At 41.3% G+C, this 13871-nt stretch overlaps 3 protein-coding genes across 5 annotated transcripts in view; 1 reads left to right on the forward strand and 2 right to left on the reverse strand.

Annotated features, from left to right (window-relative positions):
• Window positions 1–909: 909 nt before the first annotated feature.
• On the reverse strand, window positions 910–6619 carry LOC119017834. Of its 2 annotated transcripts, XM_037094942.1 has the most exons (4): window positions 4192–6619; window positions 3411–3526; window positions 3013–3039; window positions 910–2618 (listed from the first exon to the last, which is right to left on the reverse strand). In XM_037094942.1, exons 2-4 carry the CDS (start codon window positions 3524–3526, stop codon window positions 1826–1828), a joined length of 936 nt encoding a protein of 311 aa, XP_036950837.1. In that variant the 5' UTR covers window positions 4192–6619; the 3' UTR covers window positions 910–1825. The 2 variants fall into 2 exon arrangements, with proteins under 2 accessions (XP_036950837.1, XP_036950829.1); XM_037094934.1 differs by lacking the exon at window positions 4192–6619 and having other exon boundaries at window positions 3411–4181.
• LOC119025159 lies at window positions 5853–13616 on the reverse strand. The gene is made up of 6 exons (XM_037108594.1): window positions 12862–13616; window positions 10654–10769; window positions 8877–8912; window positions 7274–8508; window positions 6335–6528; window positions 5853–5861 (listed from the first exon to the last, which is right to left on the reverse strand). The coding sequence occupies exons 2-6, from the start codon at window positions 10767–10769 to the stop codon at window positions 5853–5855; spliced, it is 1590 nt and encodes a 529-aa protein (XP_036964489.1). The 5' UTR covers window positions 12862–13616.
• Window positions 13617–13795: 179 nt separating this feature from the next.
• LOC119017776 (cadherin-23-like) overlaps window positions 13796–13871 on the forward strand; it is a 101113-nt gene continuing 101037 nt past the window's right edge. For both annotated transcript variants that reach the window (XM_037094864.1, XM_037094870.1), the window contains exon 1: window positions 13796–13840. The gene's annotated coding sequence lies outside the window, so the exon portion shown is untranslated. The remainder of the gene's footprint in view (window positions 13841–13871) is intronic.

Raw genomic sequence — 13871 nt, forward strand, 5'->3', positions numbered from 1 at the left:
CAGACAGTTGGTGTTTTTAAGAGCTGCATACTCGTTTTTTGGGACCTGGAAGTACTGTGAAAACAGCGGTAAGTGTTCTCAAGCGAGCTGCGGGGATTTGAGTTTGGTTTTATTTGTCTGTGAGAAAACCTGTGCATTACGTTTTACTGCTAGCTTAACTGTTAGCTTAACTGTTGTTAGCTAACCTGCGGCTGTTTTGCCCGTCTTACTTGGCTTCCACATTTTACATTTTGAATAATACATTTTAAGACACAAATTGTTTTCCGGCTCAGTTTTAAAACTCTGTTGTCTGTGTAAAATTCTCTTATTTGTTTGTCTTCTCAGAAGCTTTGGTTTAAACTTATAGCTGTGTGTTAGTCTGAGCCTGCTTGCTCTGCCCTATAGAAGTCACATAAACTCCTGAAGAGGTCAATGAATCTCAGGTTCAACTTAAACCAGCCACAATCCCATTTAACTGACGTTGAGAATTTTGCAGCTTGAATATCTTTTTTTCTTTAATTCCCCAAATGTTGCCCTCTGTGTTATTTTGAAAGCAGTCAGATCCAGTTTAGCATGCAGATGTGCAGAGTAGCTGTGCTAAACTGGACTCAGTTAAAGAGGCTATGATTTCAGTTTGAGGCAATGGTGAAATTGAAAACGAAATGCCTGTTCTGGTGTACAGCTGTGCAATGTTCTTTTGGTCTTAGTATGTGCATGATGTAAAATGCTGCTGTATTTCTGGATCTGCAATAGAATATAATCTAATTTTATTATTTGTCTCTATCATAGATGAAGATCTTCCCCTGGAGAGTTTCCGGCCTTTTGATTTGAGGAATTGGTGTTTGCTGTGAGTCATGAGGGTTCAGCAGGATGATGTCGTCCACACAAACAGTGACTGACCCGACAAAGGAGAGCCACACTGTGAGTGTCTGATATTCTTTCTAAATTCTCTACTTGCTTTCTCTATCTGTACTCCATCCATCCATCCATCCATCCATCCATTTTCTTCCGCTTACCTGGGGCTGGGTCGCGGGGCCAGCTGTCTGAGCAGTGACACCCAGACTTTCCTCTCCCTGGACACTTCCTCTAGCACCTCCGGGAGGATCCCAAGGCGTTCCCAGGCCAGCCGGGTGACATAGTCACTCCAGCATGTCCTGGGTCTTCCTTGGGGTCTCCTCACGGTGGGGCATGCCAGGAACACCTCCCGATGGAGGCGTCCAGGGGGCATCCGATACAGATTCCCTAGCCACCTCAGCTGGCTCCTCTCGATTTGTCTATCTGTACTCTCATTGTGTATTGTTGTGAGCTAGGGCTGGGCGATAAATCGGCAAAATCAATTAATTTGAGTTTTTGGTTTGCCACTGCACCAATATTTAGAAATATTTACTCAGGCGTTTTTTCTGTGTTGTCTCATGCCGTAGAAAATTGTTCCTCTTTTACACAGGCAGTAGAAACCACCCTGCCTCTCTCCTCTGTTTCAGACAAAATTATCATCCTCAATCTACAAGTCAGGGTGAAAATGAACATTTGGTTTTACACTCAAAAACAAAAACAAGCATTTTTGTTGGCAGCAACAAAAATGCTTGCACGAGCTCCATGAAGTACTTCTGCAAGTTTAGAAGAAAGAATTATGCATTTACAGTCTAAACTGTGCATCCATTGTCTTTGATGGTAAAGCCAAATAGTAAAAGATTTTCTGAATTATCAACAACTGTTGGTTCTTTTGATTTAAGACATATGGCAGTATATGTTTATATTGATTTAAAGATTTTAAGCTCATCCCGTAGTATCCTGAGAACCTCCCTCCTCCTTTTCCTCCTGCCTCCTTCTATCTTTACCCCATCCACTACATTCCTGTGTTCCAACTATGTTTTCCCACTTTCCTGATGTTGCCTCTGCCACTGGGACCTGCTCCTCTGTAACTGCCAACATTTGTGGAGACTCCTTGTTGAGGTTTTGTGAGTGAAGGTTGTGAATTTTCTGAAAAACAGTAGCGGGCAACTTGTCCACCACTAGAGCAGCTTGTGCACTGCATAGCCCTTTGTCGCTTGCAGCGGAATATGTTGCTCAGACCGATTGATCCCCCAAGTCGCTGGAGGGCTCCCTGTAGATCCTGGTCAGGTATGACATGACCATTACGCGGCTGGAATATGTTGGAAAACACAACAGCGTAGTTATGCCATTTCTGAATTGCTTTAATGCTATTAAGAATGCTCCAATTACTTGATTCGCTTGTACATCTTTGATCACATGGGGAAGCAAGAACGTAGAAAAGCAACAAATCAGTTTTATCAAGATTATTGACCAAGGTGTTAATGTGCTGCAGAGTACGGTACTCTGCATGATCTGCTCTACCCTCCTTAACTTCATTAGGACACTGGCTCTTAACATCAGCCCATGTGTTAACTCCTGGACATTTTCTCAGAACATCAGGCCATTGCACACGTCCACCAGGACACTGATCCACAACATTAGGCCATCTCAGAACCGTGGCTGCAACCACCCTTGTGCCAGTGTACACTTCACAATTAAGAATCTCCCTCCTGACTCTGCCTCCATCGTCAAGTTGACTGATGTCATACATCTTCGTGTCTTTGTTGTATGGGATGGTTACTGCCAGGCTGAACATTGGGTTTCTTCTGTCAGAACAAAACAGATCCAAAAGACATAAACCAGGTGTTATTTAAAACGGCACCAAATTGCAGAATTCGCGTGTTGTCACTGCCAGAATCTCTCTGTTTGATTATCAAATAAAATACATTTATGATAAATGAAACAAATGTAAACATAATGGATATAATGAATATTAAAATCAGTTACACTATTTATCCTGAAGTAGATATATTGTTAATGTAAATTTAGAGCAAACATATGGAAAATCATCCGGTCATACTTGTATAAAGTAGCGTTTTTATGTCAGTTTCTGGTGCTTGTTTTATGTGTTTGTCCATTTCTGACGTTTCTCTCCGTTATAAAGCAGATTGTAACTTTTTAAAAGCACTATGACTAACATTTACTCAGTTCTTTACTGACCTTCCACCATTGTAGCTTGGTATGTACCTGCCACAAGAAACAGATGCAACATGTTACTGCTATGTTTGATCATTTGATACAGAGGATAAGAACCTGATGTGATAATTGGAAAGGTGCACTGGTCATACAATTGTCAGAAATTATCTTTATATAAAAAGGAAACAATAAACACACTGCGTGATGTTAGAAAAAATATCAATACGAAGGACTTGTACTCACCCAGTTCAGTTTTATTAGCACACTAAACTGAGAAATAAATAACTCCTCAGACTGCTGTTACGTTTATGGGATTATGAAATAGAGTTACAAAGGTAACTTGTAATAATTTGTCATGTTTCCTTGTGGTATTGTTTTTATGAATTGGTTGTATTTTTGTGTATAAGCAGAAGTCGACTCACCTGTTCAAGATCTCATCTACAATTGGTGCTAGTTGGTTCTGGTCCACATCTGCCAAACTGTTTCCATCAAACAGCAACAGGCAGAGTGTTACAGCCATCCAGCACCGGCCGGCCATCTGAGTGTTACACAAACAGAACCAGCACAGAGCGTTTAGTACATTACAGTACGATACAGTAACGACTGTGATTACCGACTCATGAATAATTACTTGATTATCAGAATATTTGGAAATGATTGTTGTTGCTAAAAGATCATTAAACTGCTGACTCATGACAATCATGGGAAATCTAGGGAAATTCAACGTGTCATTATTTAGTAAATGCAGCCTGCTGCCAGAGTGGACTCGTTCAGAGCTACAGTCTCACTTTAATGTGGCTTAATAATCTTTTCTGGAACTGAAAAGGCTGGTTAGACTCTTCGGAAAGTGAAAATAAGGCTTTACTGTAACTACGGTCCATATTTCAAACTTGTTTGCTTGTTCAGACTTGTTTTTGGCCAACCTGCACCAACCTGACACATTCCACTGCCTCATTAAAAGCAGGCCCAATCAATGTCTAGCACTGAGTTTTAAAATGAGTAAGTGTTCCTTTATAATCGTAAAATCAAGGCATGGCAATGAATACCATCTTTTCTCAATCTTTCAGTCTATTACAACACCTTGCTTTGAGGTTATGTAGAAAAAAAAAACAAAAAAACAACAACATTTTCCTGCCCACCGTTTTTTTGTCTTTTGTATTTGAAAATATGATTTGTACTCAATCCCAGTGAAAAATCTTTTACCTGCTGTGATGAAGAACGATGTAGCACAAAAGCAAATGGCTCAGCTTCCCTCTCAGCGCAGGTGAGGTGTCAGTGAATTCACACTGAGGGAGGTGACATTTTTATAGTAAAGAGGCGGGCTGAGGCCAAACCCTGAGAGCTGCCCGATGTCCATATTTGAACATGTCTCTGAGAAGTGATGAACAGAAGAGACTACGTATCTTTAAATGATAAAGTTACAGCTGAAAGTGACAACAGAAATAATTTGCAGATTTCATATATCTCTCCAGTGTGAATCCACTGCCAGTTTTGTATTGTTGTTATCACGACATCACGCTGATTCAGTCGATGGACATTTGTGTTGTCACTTATCCCTGGCTCGTAACCTAGAGAGGCCCTGCTGGCTTATTCAGTGCTCACATTTGCATCGTTCTTATGGTTACTGCCTAAAGTACCATATATCTGCAGCACCATTCCTGAGGTGTCTCCAACTTCTCTGTGGGCTTCCAGTTGTAGCATCTCTTATTTTGAACGTTTCTATCTTTTGTTCTTTGTTTACATATCTAGGTTTATAATATATGTCAGTCCTCCACCGCTGGTGTTGCTGCTGCAGCTGCCATTATTTCTGTGTTGTGAAGTGTCTTATTTTACCCATAATGCATTGCGTAACCTGGTTTCCAAATCAGTCTGACATCAGTCATTCTAAAGGAAGCTTAATGCTAAGGAGGAGGAGCTGTTACTGACGTAGCCCGGGCACATCCCAAAGTGGGCTAACCCCGACTTTAGCTGATGGCTCGCTAGTGGAAAAAAAGTTATCTTCACTTCTGCAGTTAAGCATCTCACTCCAACATACGGCTGCTGTGTGGTGACATTGTGTAGCCATATATTGTTATTCAAACATAAGTCAGTAAGCCTGTTGTTGTTCTGTTCATATTCAGCACATTTAAACTTTTTATGTCAGTCAGTGGTTTTAATAATAGCCCACTAATATTAGAGGGTGATTTATGTATGGTTGTCAAACACTTCAAACAACAGCACAGGTGATATAATTTGCCAAAAATGAGTTGCACTTTAATTCCTGTTTACAAAGATTTAGATAAATGTGTTAATAAAATAAGTTGCATTAAGGGCTACACAATGAATTGTAACGTTATCAAAAATTGCAATATCAAGATTGCGTAAGCTCCGTTTTTTTTGTTTGTTTGTTTTATAAAGGTGCACTGTGTGACAGAAGGCATTATAATGAAGTACTGTAGTGCTGCGTAGATGCCCCAGCCTAGTTGCTCACCAGATGTAAGAAAACATGTTTTGTTTGATACAGATCTCAGCAAATGGCACATCATGATTTTTGTAGATTTCACAAATCTGATCACAAAACACATTTTTGGCCATTTCTCAACAATTATTTTTATGAATTATGTGCACAAAGTACATACACATCTAATAACATGATGACATGATGTACTGATGACATTGACACAAGGTCACTGTGACATCATAATATTCTGCAAAAAAAAGTTCTTTCCATTATTTATCTTGACTCCTTGGGTGGAGGCAGACAGCTCTGAAGCTTTAATTCTAGTCTCAGTGAGCCACAACAAATCTGTGTTGAAATCAGCAGGAGGAGAGCTAGTTATATTAGCAGCTGGTAGGCAGCATGATCCAGTGTTGTTTGACTGGATCTAGTTGAGCTAAAAACACTGCAGGACTGAGAGTTTGTGTTCAGAGGAACATGAAGCGTTACAACTGCGGTTCACAGTGAATAAATATACTGAAGTGAAAAAGTTGATCTGGATATGGGTTGTTCTGCTTGTGTTCATGGTTTACCAAATGACTGACACACAGGCCAGAATGGATGCTTAGCGAAGCTTTATTCAAATTAAATAGACATGAAGAGATGTGTACAATGACATGAATACTGTCAATACTGAGGACAGTAAGATATATATATATTTTTTAATTACATTTTTTAAAAGAAAGTATGAGAAATTACTTGGAAATTATGCTTGCTCTATATAGTAATGATATAGTAAACTTGTTTCAAAACAAGGGAGTTTTTTGCAGTCAAGGTGGGTTTGTGGAGCTGCTGAAGTTCTAACAAATCTGTTTCACCTGAGTCACAGCTTTCCCAAAACTTAACTACGACCCCATCTTGATCTCCTACCAAATCCCCCAAAACTCCAACCTCCTCTACGTCTGCCACCTCCTCTACGTCTGCCAAATCCCCCAAAACTCCAACCTCCTCTACGCCTGCCACCACCTCTACGCCTGCCACCTCCTCTACGCCTGCCACCTCCTCTACGCCTGCCACCTCCTCTACGCCTGCCACCACCTCTACGCCTGCCACCACCTCTACGCCTGCCACCACCTCTACGCCAGAGGCCTCCTCTGCGTTTTCCCCCTCGTCTTCGTCTTCTCATTCCTCTGCCTTTTCCCCCCCTACGTCTTCTCAGTCCTCTGCCTTTTCCCCCCCTACGTCTTCTCAGTCCTCTGCCTTTTCCCCCCCTACGTCTTCTCAGTCCTCTGCCTTTTCGCCCCTTGCGCCTTCTCATTCCTCTGCCTTTTCCCTTCCTACGTCTTCTCAGTCCTCTGCCTTTCCCCCCCCTACGTCTTCTCAGTCCTCTGCCTTTTCCCCCCCTACGTCTTCTCAGTCCTCTGCCTTTTCGCCCCTTACGCCTTCTCAGTCCTCTGCCTTTTCCCCCCCTACGTCTTCTCAGTCCTCTGCCTTTTCCCCCCCTACGTCTTCTCAGTCCTCTGCCTTTTCCCCCCCTACGTCTTCTCAGTCCTCTGCCTTTTCCCCCCCTACGTCTTCTCAGTCCTCTGCCTTTTCCCCCCCTACGTCTTGTCAGTCCTCTGCCTTTTCCCCCCCTACGTCTTCTCAGTCCTCTGCCTTTTCGCCCCTTGCGCCTTCTCATTCCTCTGCCTTTTCCCCTCCTACGTCTTCTCAGTCCTCTGCCTTTCCCCCCCCTACGTCTTCTCAGTCCTCTGCCTTTTCCCCCCCTACGTCTTCTCAGTCCTCTGCCTTTTCCCCCCCTACGTCTTCTCATTCCTCTGCCTTTTCCCCTCGTATGTCTTCTCAGTCCTCTGCCTTTCCCCCCCCTACGTCTTCTCATTCCTCTGCCTTTTCCCCTCCTACGTCTTCCCATTCCTCTGCCTTTTCCCCCCCTACGTCTTCTCATTCCTCTGCCTTTTCCCCTCCTACGTCTTCCCATTCCTCTGCCTTTTCGCCCCTTACGTCTTCTCATTCCTCTGCCTCTTTGCCTCCTACGTCTTCTCATTCCTCTGCCTCTTTGCCTCCTACGTCTTCTCATTCCTCTGCCTTTTCCCCCCCTACGTCTTCTCAGTCCTCTGCCTCTTTGCCTCCTACGTCTTCTCGTTCCTCTGCCATTACATCCTTTACGCCTTCTCATTCCTCTGCATTTTCCCCCTTGTGATGGTGGCGCACCTCCATTTGGAATTTCGCCATTTTCAATATCATTCTCAGGACCACCTTCTGAGGGTGGCACACCTCCGTTTGGAATTACGTTATTATCATTACTGTTATCAAGACTCCCTTGTGAAGAAGGTGCCCCCTCATCTTCTTTTTCACTACCATTATCAACACCACCTTGACTGCCTGTGGATGGCGTGGGGGGCTGGCTAGGGCTGGGACCCGACATTGTTTCGTCTGAAACACAAGAGTGTGCAACTTGATCATCACTAGAGCAACTAGTGCAATGCATACTACCATCCTGTTTATTGCAACGGAATATGTTTTGTAGACCGATTGATCCCCCAAGTCGCTCGAGGGCTCCCTGTAGCCTCTCTTTAGGTATGACTTGACCACTACGAGGCTTGAATATGTTGGAAAACACAACAGCATAGTTATTCCATTTCTTAATGTCATGAATCTTTTTAAGAATGTTCAAATTATTTTCTTCATTTGTGCATCTTTGATCACATGGGGAAGCAAGAACATAGAAAAGCAACAAATGATTTTTGTAATGTTTACTGTCCAAGGTGTTAATGTGCTCCAGAGTACGGTACTCTGCATGATCTGCTCTACCCTTCAATTCACCCTTAACTTCACCAGGACACTGTCTCTTAACATCAGCCCATGTGTTAACCCCTGGACATTTTGTCACAACATCAGGCCATTGCACAGGTCCATCAGGACACTGTTTCAGAACTTCGGGCCATTTCAGAACTGTGGCTGCTACCACCCTCGGGCTGGTGTACACTTCACAATTAAGAATCTTCCCCGTGACACTGCTTCCATCGTCAAGTTGACTGATGTCATACTTCTTTGTGTCTTCGTTGTATGGGATGGTTACTGCCAGGCTGAACATTGGGTTTCTTCTTTCAGAACAAAACAGATCCAAAAGACATAAACCAGGTGTTATTTAAAACAGTTGCCACTCCCAGTATCTCTCTGTTTCATTATCAAATAAAATACATTTATGATGAATAGTATAAATATACACACAGATATAATGAATATTAAAATAAATTCAACTATTTATCCTGAAGTAGATACATTGTTAATGTGAATTTAAAACAAACACATGGAAAGTCATCAGGTCATACTTTGTATAAAGTAGCGTCAGTTTCTGGTGCTTGTTTTATGTGTTTGTCAGTTTCTGTCGTTTCTCTCTGCTGTAAAGCAGATTATAACTATTATTTTAAAAAGCATTATATGAGTAACTTTTACTTAGTTCATTACTGACCTTACACCATTGCTGCCCTGGTAGCTTGGTGTGTACCTGCAACACGAAACGGATGAAAAGTGTTACTGCTATCATTCCATACAGAAAATAAGAACCTGATGTGATAATTGTAGGGATGGATCTGGACAGATGTGGGCATTTTCACAAGGAATGTGGTCGGACAATGTTGTAATATGAAGGTATACACACAGGGATTTCCCGATCAGGTTTTTTTTACCCCGATCCCGATCCGAGCCCATTAATATTTAGGATCTACCGATACTGAATCCCGATCCGATTCTTAGCCTGAACTAATATTTTCCTTGATAATACAACTGCATTAAGGACAAAAAGTACCTGCATCCAAGCTGTTCCTTAATAGGTTTTTTCTTTATTTTGTTGAAACAAAGTAAATACTTTCATTTGGCTCTTTCTTATTCTGCGTATGCTTTTCCAACACTGGCCTCCACCTTCCTTGTGTTAGCAGGTGAGTATTTGATGCTGCACTGTGACAGCAGACCCTCGTGTACAGCAGCTGAAGTGTGTGAGACGCAGCACACACTTGTTTTTTACCACTGTTTTTTACATATTACCTACGTTCACACGTAAAATGACGTGGACGCATTGCTTGTCTATCTCACGCTTTCAGTGCCCCTCTGTCGCCTGTTTTACATGCTCTGCTGTATGAGACCCACGAAAGTAGTGTGCATAACGGCACGTTGTAAATGGAAAATGGAAGAAATGTAATGTAATGCCGAGATGATAGGGCATAGGGCATTCAAAAACTCCATATGACTAAGAAAACCCTGATCCTCTACCACGGAGATGAGCTGGTTATCCAGAGCCATTAATTTAATTATCTTCTCCGTAATATTTGTGGCCGTGTCGCTGTCTCGAGGATATTTGTCTTTCCTTTTGAAAGTATTTGCAAGTGTTTGGTGCTTTGGGGTCTTTGCCTGTATTACTTGAGTGAACTTGTTGTATTCTTTGAGTGTTTGTTTTTTATGTGCCGTAACAAATGAGTGGTATTAAATACAGCTCTGTGAAACGGTCGTAATGCAGATGTTACATGTCGCTGTTGGACTGCTTTCACTTTCTAATTTAATACATTTCCACACTGCATACATTTTATCCACAGGTTTGCCAGAGTAATGTTACATGCGCGTCTGAGTTCTGCCACAAATTATGCTATGACGTTTAAAAAAAAAAACCCAAAAAAAACAGCCTGAGTCCACGTTCAAAATTGCCGATCTGGTCAGTGGAAAAATGCCCATATCAGCCCCGAGCCCGATCACACAGATCGGATCGGGACATCCCTAATACACTTGTTTCAACAAAATAAAAAAACTACTAAGGAACAGCTTGGATGCAAGTACTTTTTGTCTTAATGCAGCTGTATTATTCAGGAAAATGTCAGTGAAGTTTAAGTATCAGATTGGGACTCGGTATCGGCAGATACTAAATATTAACTAGGATCGGGTTAAAAAAAACCTAATCAGGACATCCCTAGATAAGTGGAAGGGTGTCAGAAACTAGTTTGGTACGAAAAGGAAACTATAAACACACAACAGTCCACCACATTATATTAGAAATGTATCAATATGAAGGATTTGTACTCGCCCAATTCAGTTTTATTAGGTCACTAAACTGAGATAAAACAACTCACTGCTGTTAATTTTATGAGATTATGAAATAGAGTTACAAAGGTAACTTGACTAGAGTTTGTCATGTTTCCTTGTTGTATTTTTTTTTTTTATGAATTGGTTGTATTTTTGTGTATATGCAGAAGTCGACTCACATGTTCAAGATCTGATCTACAATTGGTGCAAGTTGGTTCTGGTCCACAGCTGCCAAACTGTTTCCATCAAACAGCAACAGGCAGAGTGTTACAGCCATCCAGCACCGGCCGGCCATCTGAGTGTTACACAAACAGCATCAGCACAGAGTGTTTAGTACATCACAGTACGATACAGTAACGACTGTGATTACTGACTCATGAATAATTACTTGATTATCAGAATATTTCTATACAAAAAATATACAAATGCTCTGTCCCATATGTCCAACCTGAAGTCAAATTAAGTGTCGAGCTCAGTAAGGGCACTGGAAGTGGTTGTTGTTGCTAAAAAGATCATTAAGCTTCTGACTCATGACAATCATGGGAAATTAAAGTGAAACTCTCTCCAAAATGCATCCAAGGCTTTTTTTGTGAATGTGTATGAGTCAAACCTTCATGTAAAAGCATAATTACGATGAAAGAGGCACTTTTAAGATTTACTGTATTTTTGTTTTCGGGTCAAACTCATTTTCAATGGGAGTGCTACGGGCACTTTTACAATAGCATCAAAATCTGTATTTTTAAAACAGTAAGAAGTCTCGACACAACATGAAACTTTGCTGGTAGCATCACCAGGGTCTCTGCACATCAACACCAGCACTGACAACATTGTTTGTGTACACAGAGTTACTAAAAAGAAAGTTTTTGAACAACTCATGTTAGCAGTAGCTTGTTCCACTCGCCGCCGTCCTGCCAGTGGAGAAGAGTCGATCTCAGAATGAGACGTAACCTGGAGGACAGTTAAGGTGGAACTACTGCAACTTCCAGCAACAACTATCCACGCGATATATCATGTGACTTTTCCTGCCTTTTTATTTTAGTATTGTTTCTTATATGAGGCTCCTTTTCCAACTTCAAGGTCAATATTGTTTTTCGCTAACAACAAAACAACAAATTATCTGCATTTATATGGAACTAAGCTTTAGGATTGTTCCACCTTAACTGTCCTCCAGGTTACGTCTCATTCTGAGATCGACTCTTCTCCACTGGCAGGACGGCGGCGAGTGGAACAAGCTACTGCTAACATGAGCTGTTCAAAAACTTTCTTTTTAGTAACTCTGTGTACACAAACAATGTTCTCAGTGCTGGTGTTCATGTGTAGAGACCCTGGTGATGCTACCAGCAAGGTTTCATGTTCATGTTCATCATAAAAGTGCCCGTAGCACTCCCATTGAAAATGAGTTTGACCCGAAAAAAAACATGGCAAATCTTAAAAGTGCCTCTTTAGTCGTAATGATGCTTTTACACGAAGATTTGACTCAGGTACATTCACAAAAAAGCTACGGGCTATGAGAAAATGTGATGCCAAAAGAAAGGGCGGTCTGACGGCGATGTAAATCGGTGTGAATTTTCCCTATACAGCATACACTTGAACTGATACAGATTTTTTAAGGTGAGGCCTTGTTTTAGGTGTTTTATTTCTCTTTTTCTCTGGACCCCGTTCACTGCAGTACAAAGCTGAGCATCTGGGCTCGAGCGGCTCTCTGCTTCTCCAAACTGAGGCTGCGCTGATCGGTGATCACGGTAGGGAACTGACTGACTATAGATATGTACTTTATGACCCCACTTCAAAAAAACATGAACTATCCCTTTAATAATTTTTTCTGGAGCTGAATACGTTGGTGAGACTCTTGAATAGGCCTCAATATGGAGAATATGTGTTAAAATAAGGCTTTACTGTAACTACGGTCCAAATTTCAAACTTGTTTGCTAGTTAAACTTATTTTTGGCCAACCTGCACCAACCTGACTAATTCCACTTCTTCATTAAAAGGAGGCACAATTGATTATTTGCACTGAGTTTTACCAAAATTAGTAAGTGTTCCTTCAAAATTGTAAAATCAAGGCATGGAGATATGAACACACCACATACTTCAAACCATCTTAGAATTATTGTGCAGGATGGATTTAGTCCACCAAACTGCAAAAGACTAAAATGAAAAACAGTAAAAGAGAAGTTCTGCCAACCACGGACATTCTCAGCCTCTTATAGGGTTTAATGTGACTTTATGAACTCTTAGGAAAACTTTTGACAAATTTTACAAGGTGTCAGGAAAGATGAGATCCATTAAAGGCCTAATAACTGCATGAACTGAGAAACAATGATCACTGAAGCCTGTTGCTACCTCCTGAGAATGAAGCCAGATGCAGCCAAGTGAAAATCTTTTACCTTCTTGGTAGAGAAAGATGTCTGACGGATGCTCCCACCCACCTCTTCTGTTTTCCTCTCAGGTGCTGCTTCACTACCAACCGTCAGAAAGAAGGGCGTTTTTATAGAGGAGAAGTTGATGACATCCAACCCCTCAGAGTCACACCATGACCTTATTTGAACATATTTTTCTACAATTAGGAAGATGAAAGTATATTGAGACTGTAGGAGGTCTTGACTTTTATATGCATCTTAGATTCTACATCTGGACCAAAGAAAACCTGTTGAGCACTAGATGACTTTAACTTTTTAATGCATCGGACAGCTGTCACTGTAAAATTATCCATTTTAGGTTGAGTAGTAAAAAGCTCCACAAATTGATGTATAAAACATTTGCATCTACACACACACACACATAGAGGCCAGAGCCCCAGACTGAAGGAGACACAGAACAATGTGACGCAAGTGAACCGGAACTCTCAGACATAAAGACAACTCAGAAATGTTGCTTGGTGCAACTATTTTGTAATTCTTTGTAGTATTCTTCCATCTTTTTGTCGTCAGTTTGTTGTTGCCTCAGAAAAAGATTTGGAGAACTGGTCATTTCCTTGAGGATGAAATGTTTTGTGTCTCAGAAAGAAAAAACAGATATGTCTGCTCATTCTGACATAAAGATTGAAGATGGTGATACGGACATACAGAAGGAAGTTCAAGTCAGGCTACCGTCTTCTACACTTCAGCTTTTCAGACAAATAAAGAGGAAGAGCAGCATGAAGGTTTTGCTGTTTTACATACTGTAATTATTGCAACAATTAGCACAACTTTGGATCACACATCTCTTCTTGTAGCGCCAGGATTTCTCATTTTGATCTTTAAAACTGCTTCTTCATCCTGATCACAGATCAAGGAGATTTCAGCAAAAACAAAGAGGGAAGAGATGAATCGGCTGTACGAGAAGAGGATCAACGTTAAGATTAGATTTTGGTGGTCAACGATCGAGGTAACTGTGACCGCACGACAATTCATATGAT

This window comes from Acanthopagrus latus, chromosome 1 (assembly GCF_904848185.1).
Source record: "Acanthopagrus latus isolate v.2019 chromosome 1, fAcaLat1.1, whole genome shotgun sequence".
Taxonomy (NCBI): Eukaryota; Metazoa; Chordata; class Actinopteri; order Spariformes; family Sparidae; genus Acanthopagrus; species Acanthopagrus latus.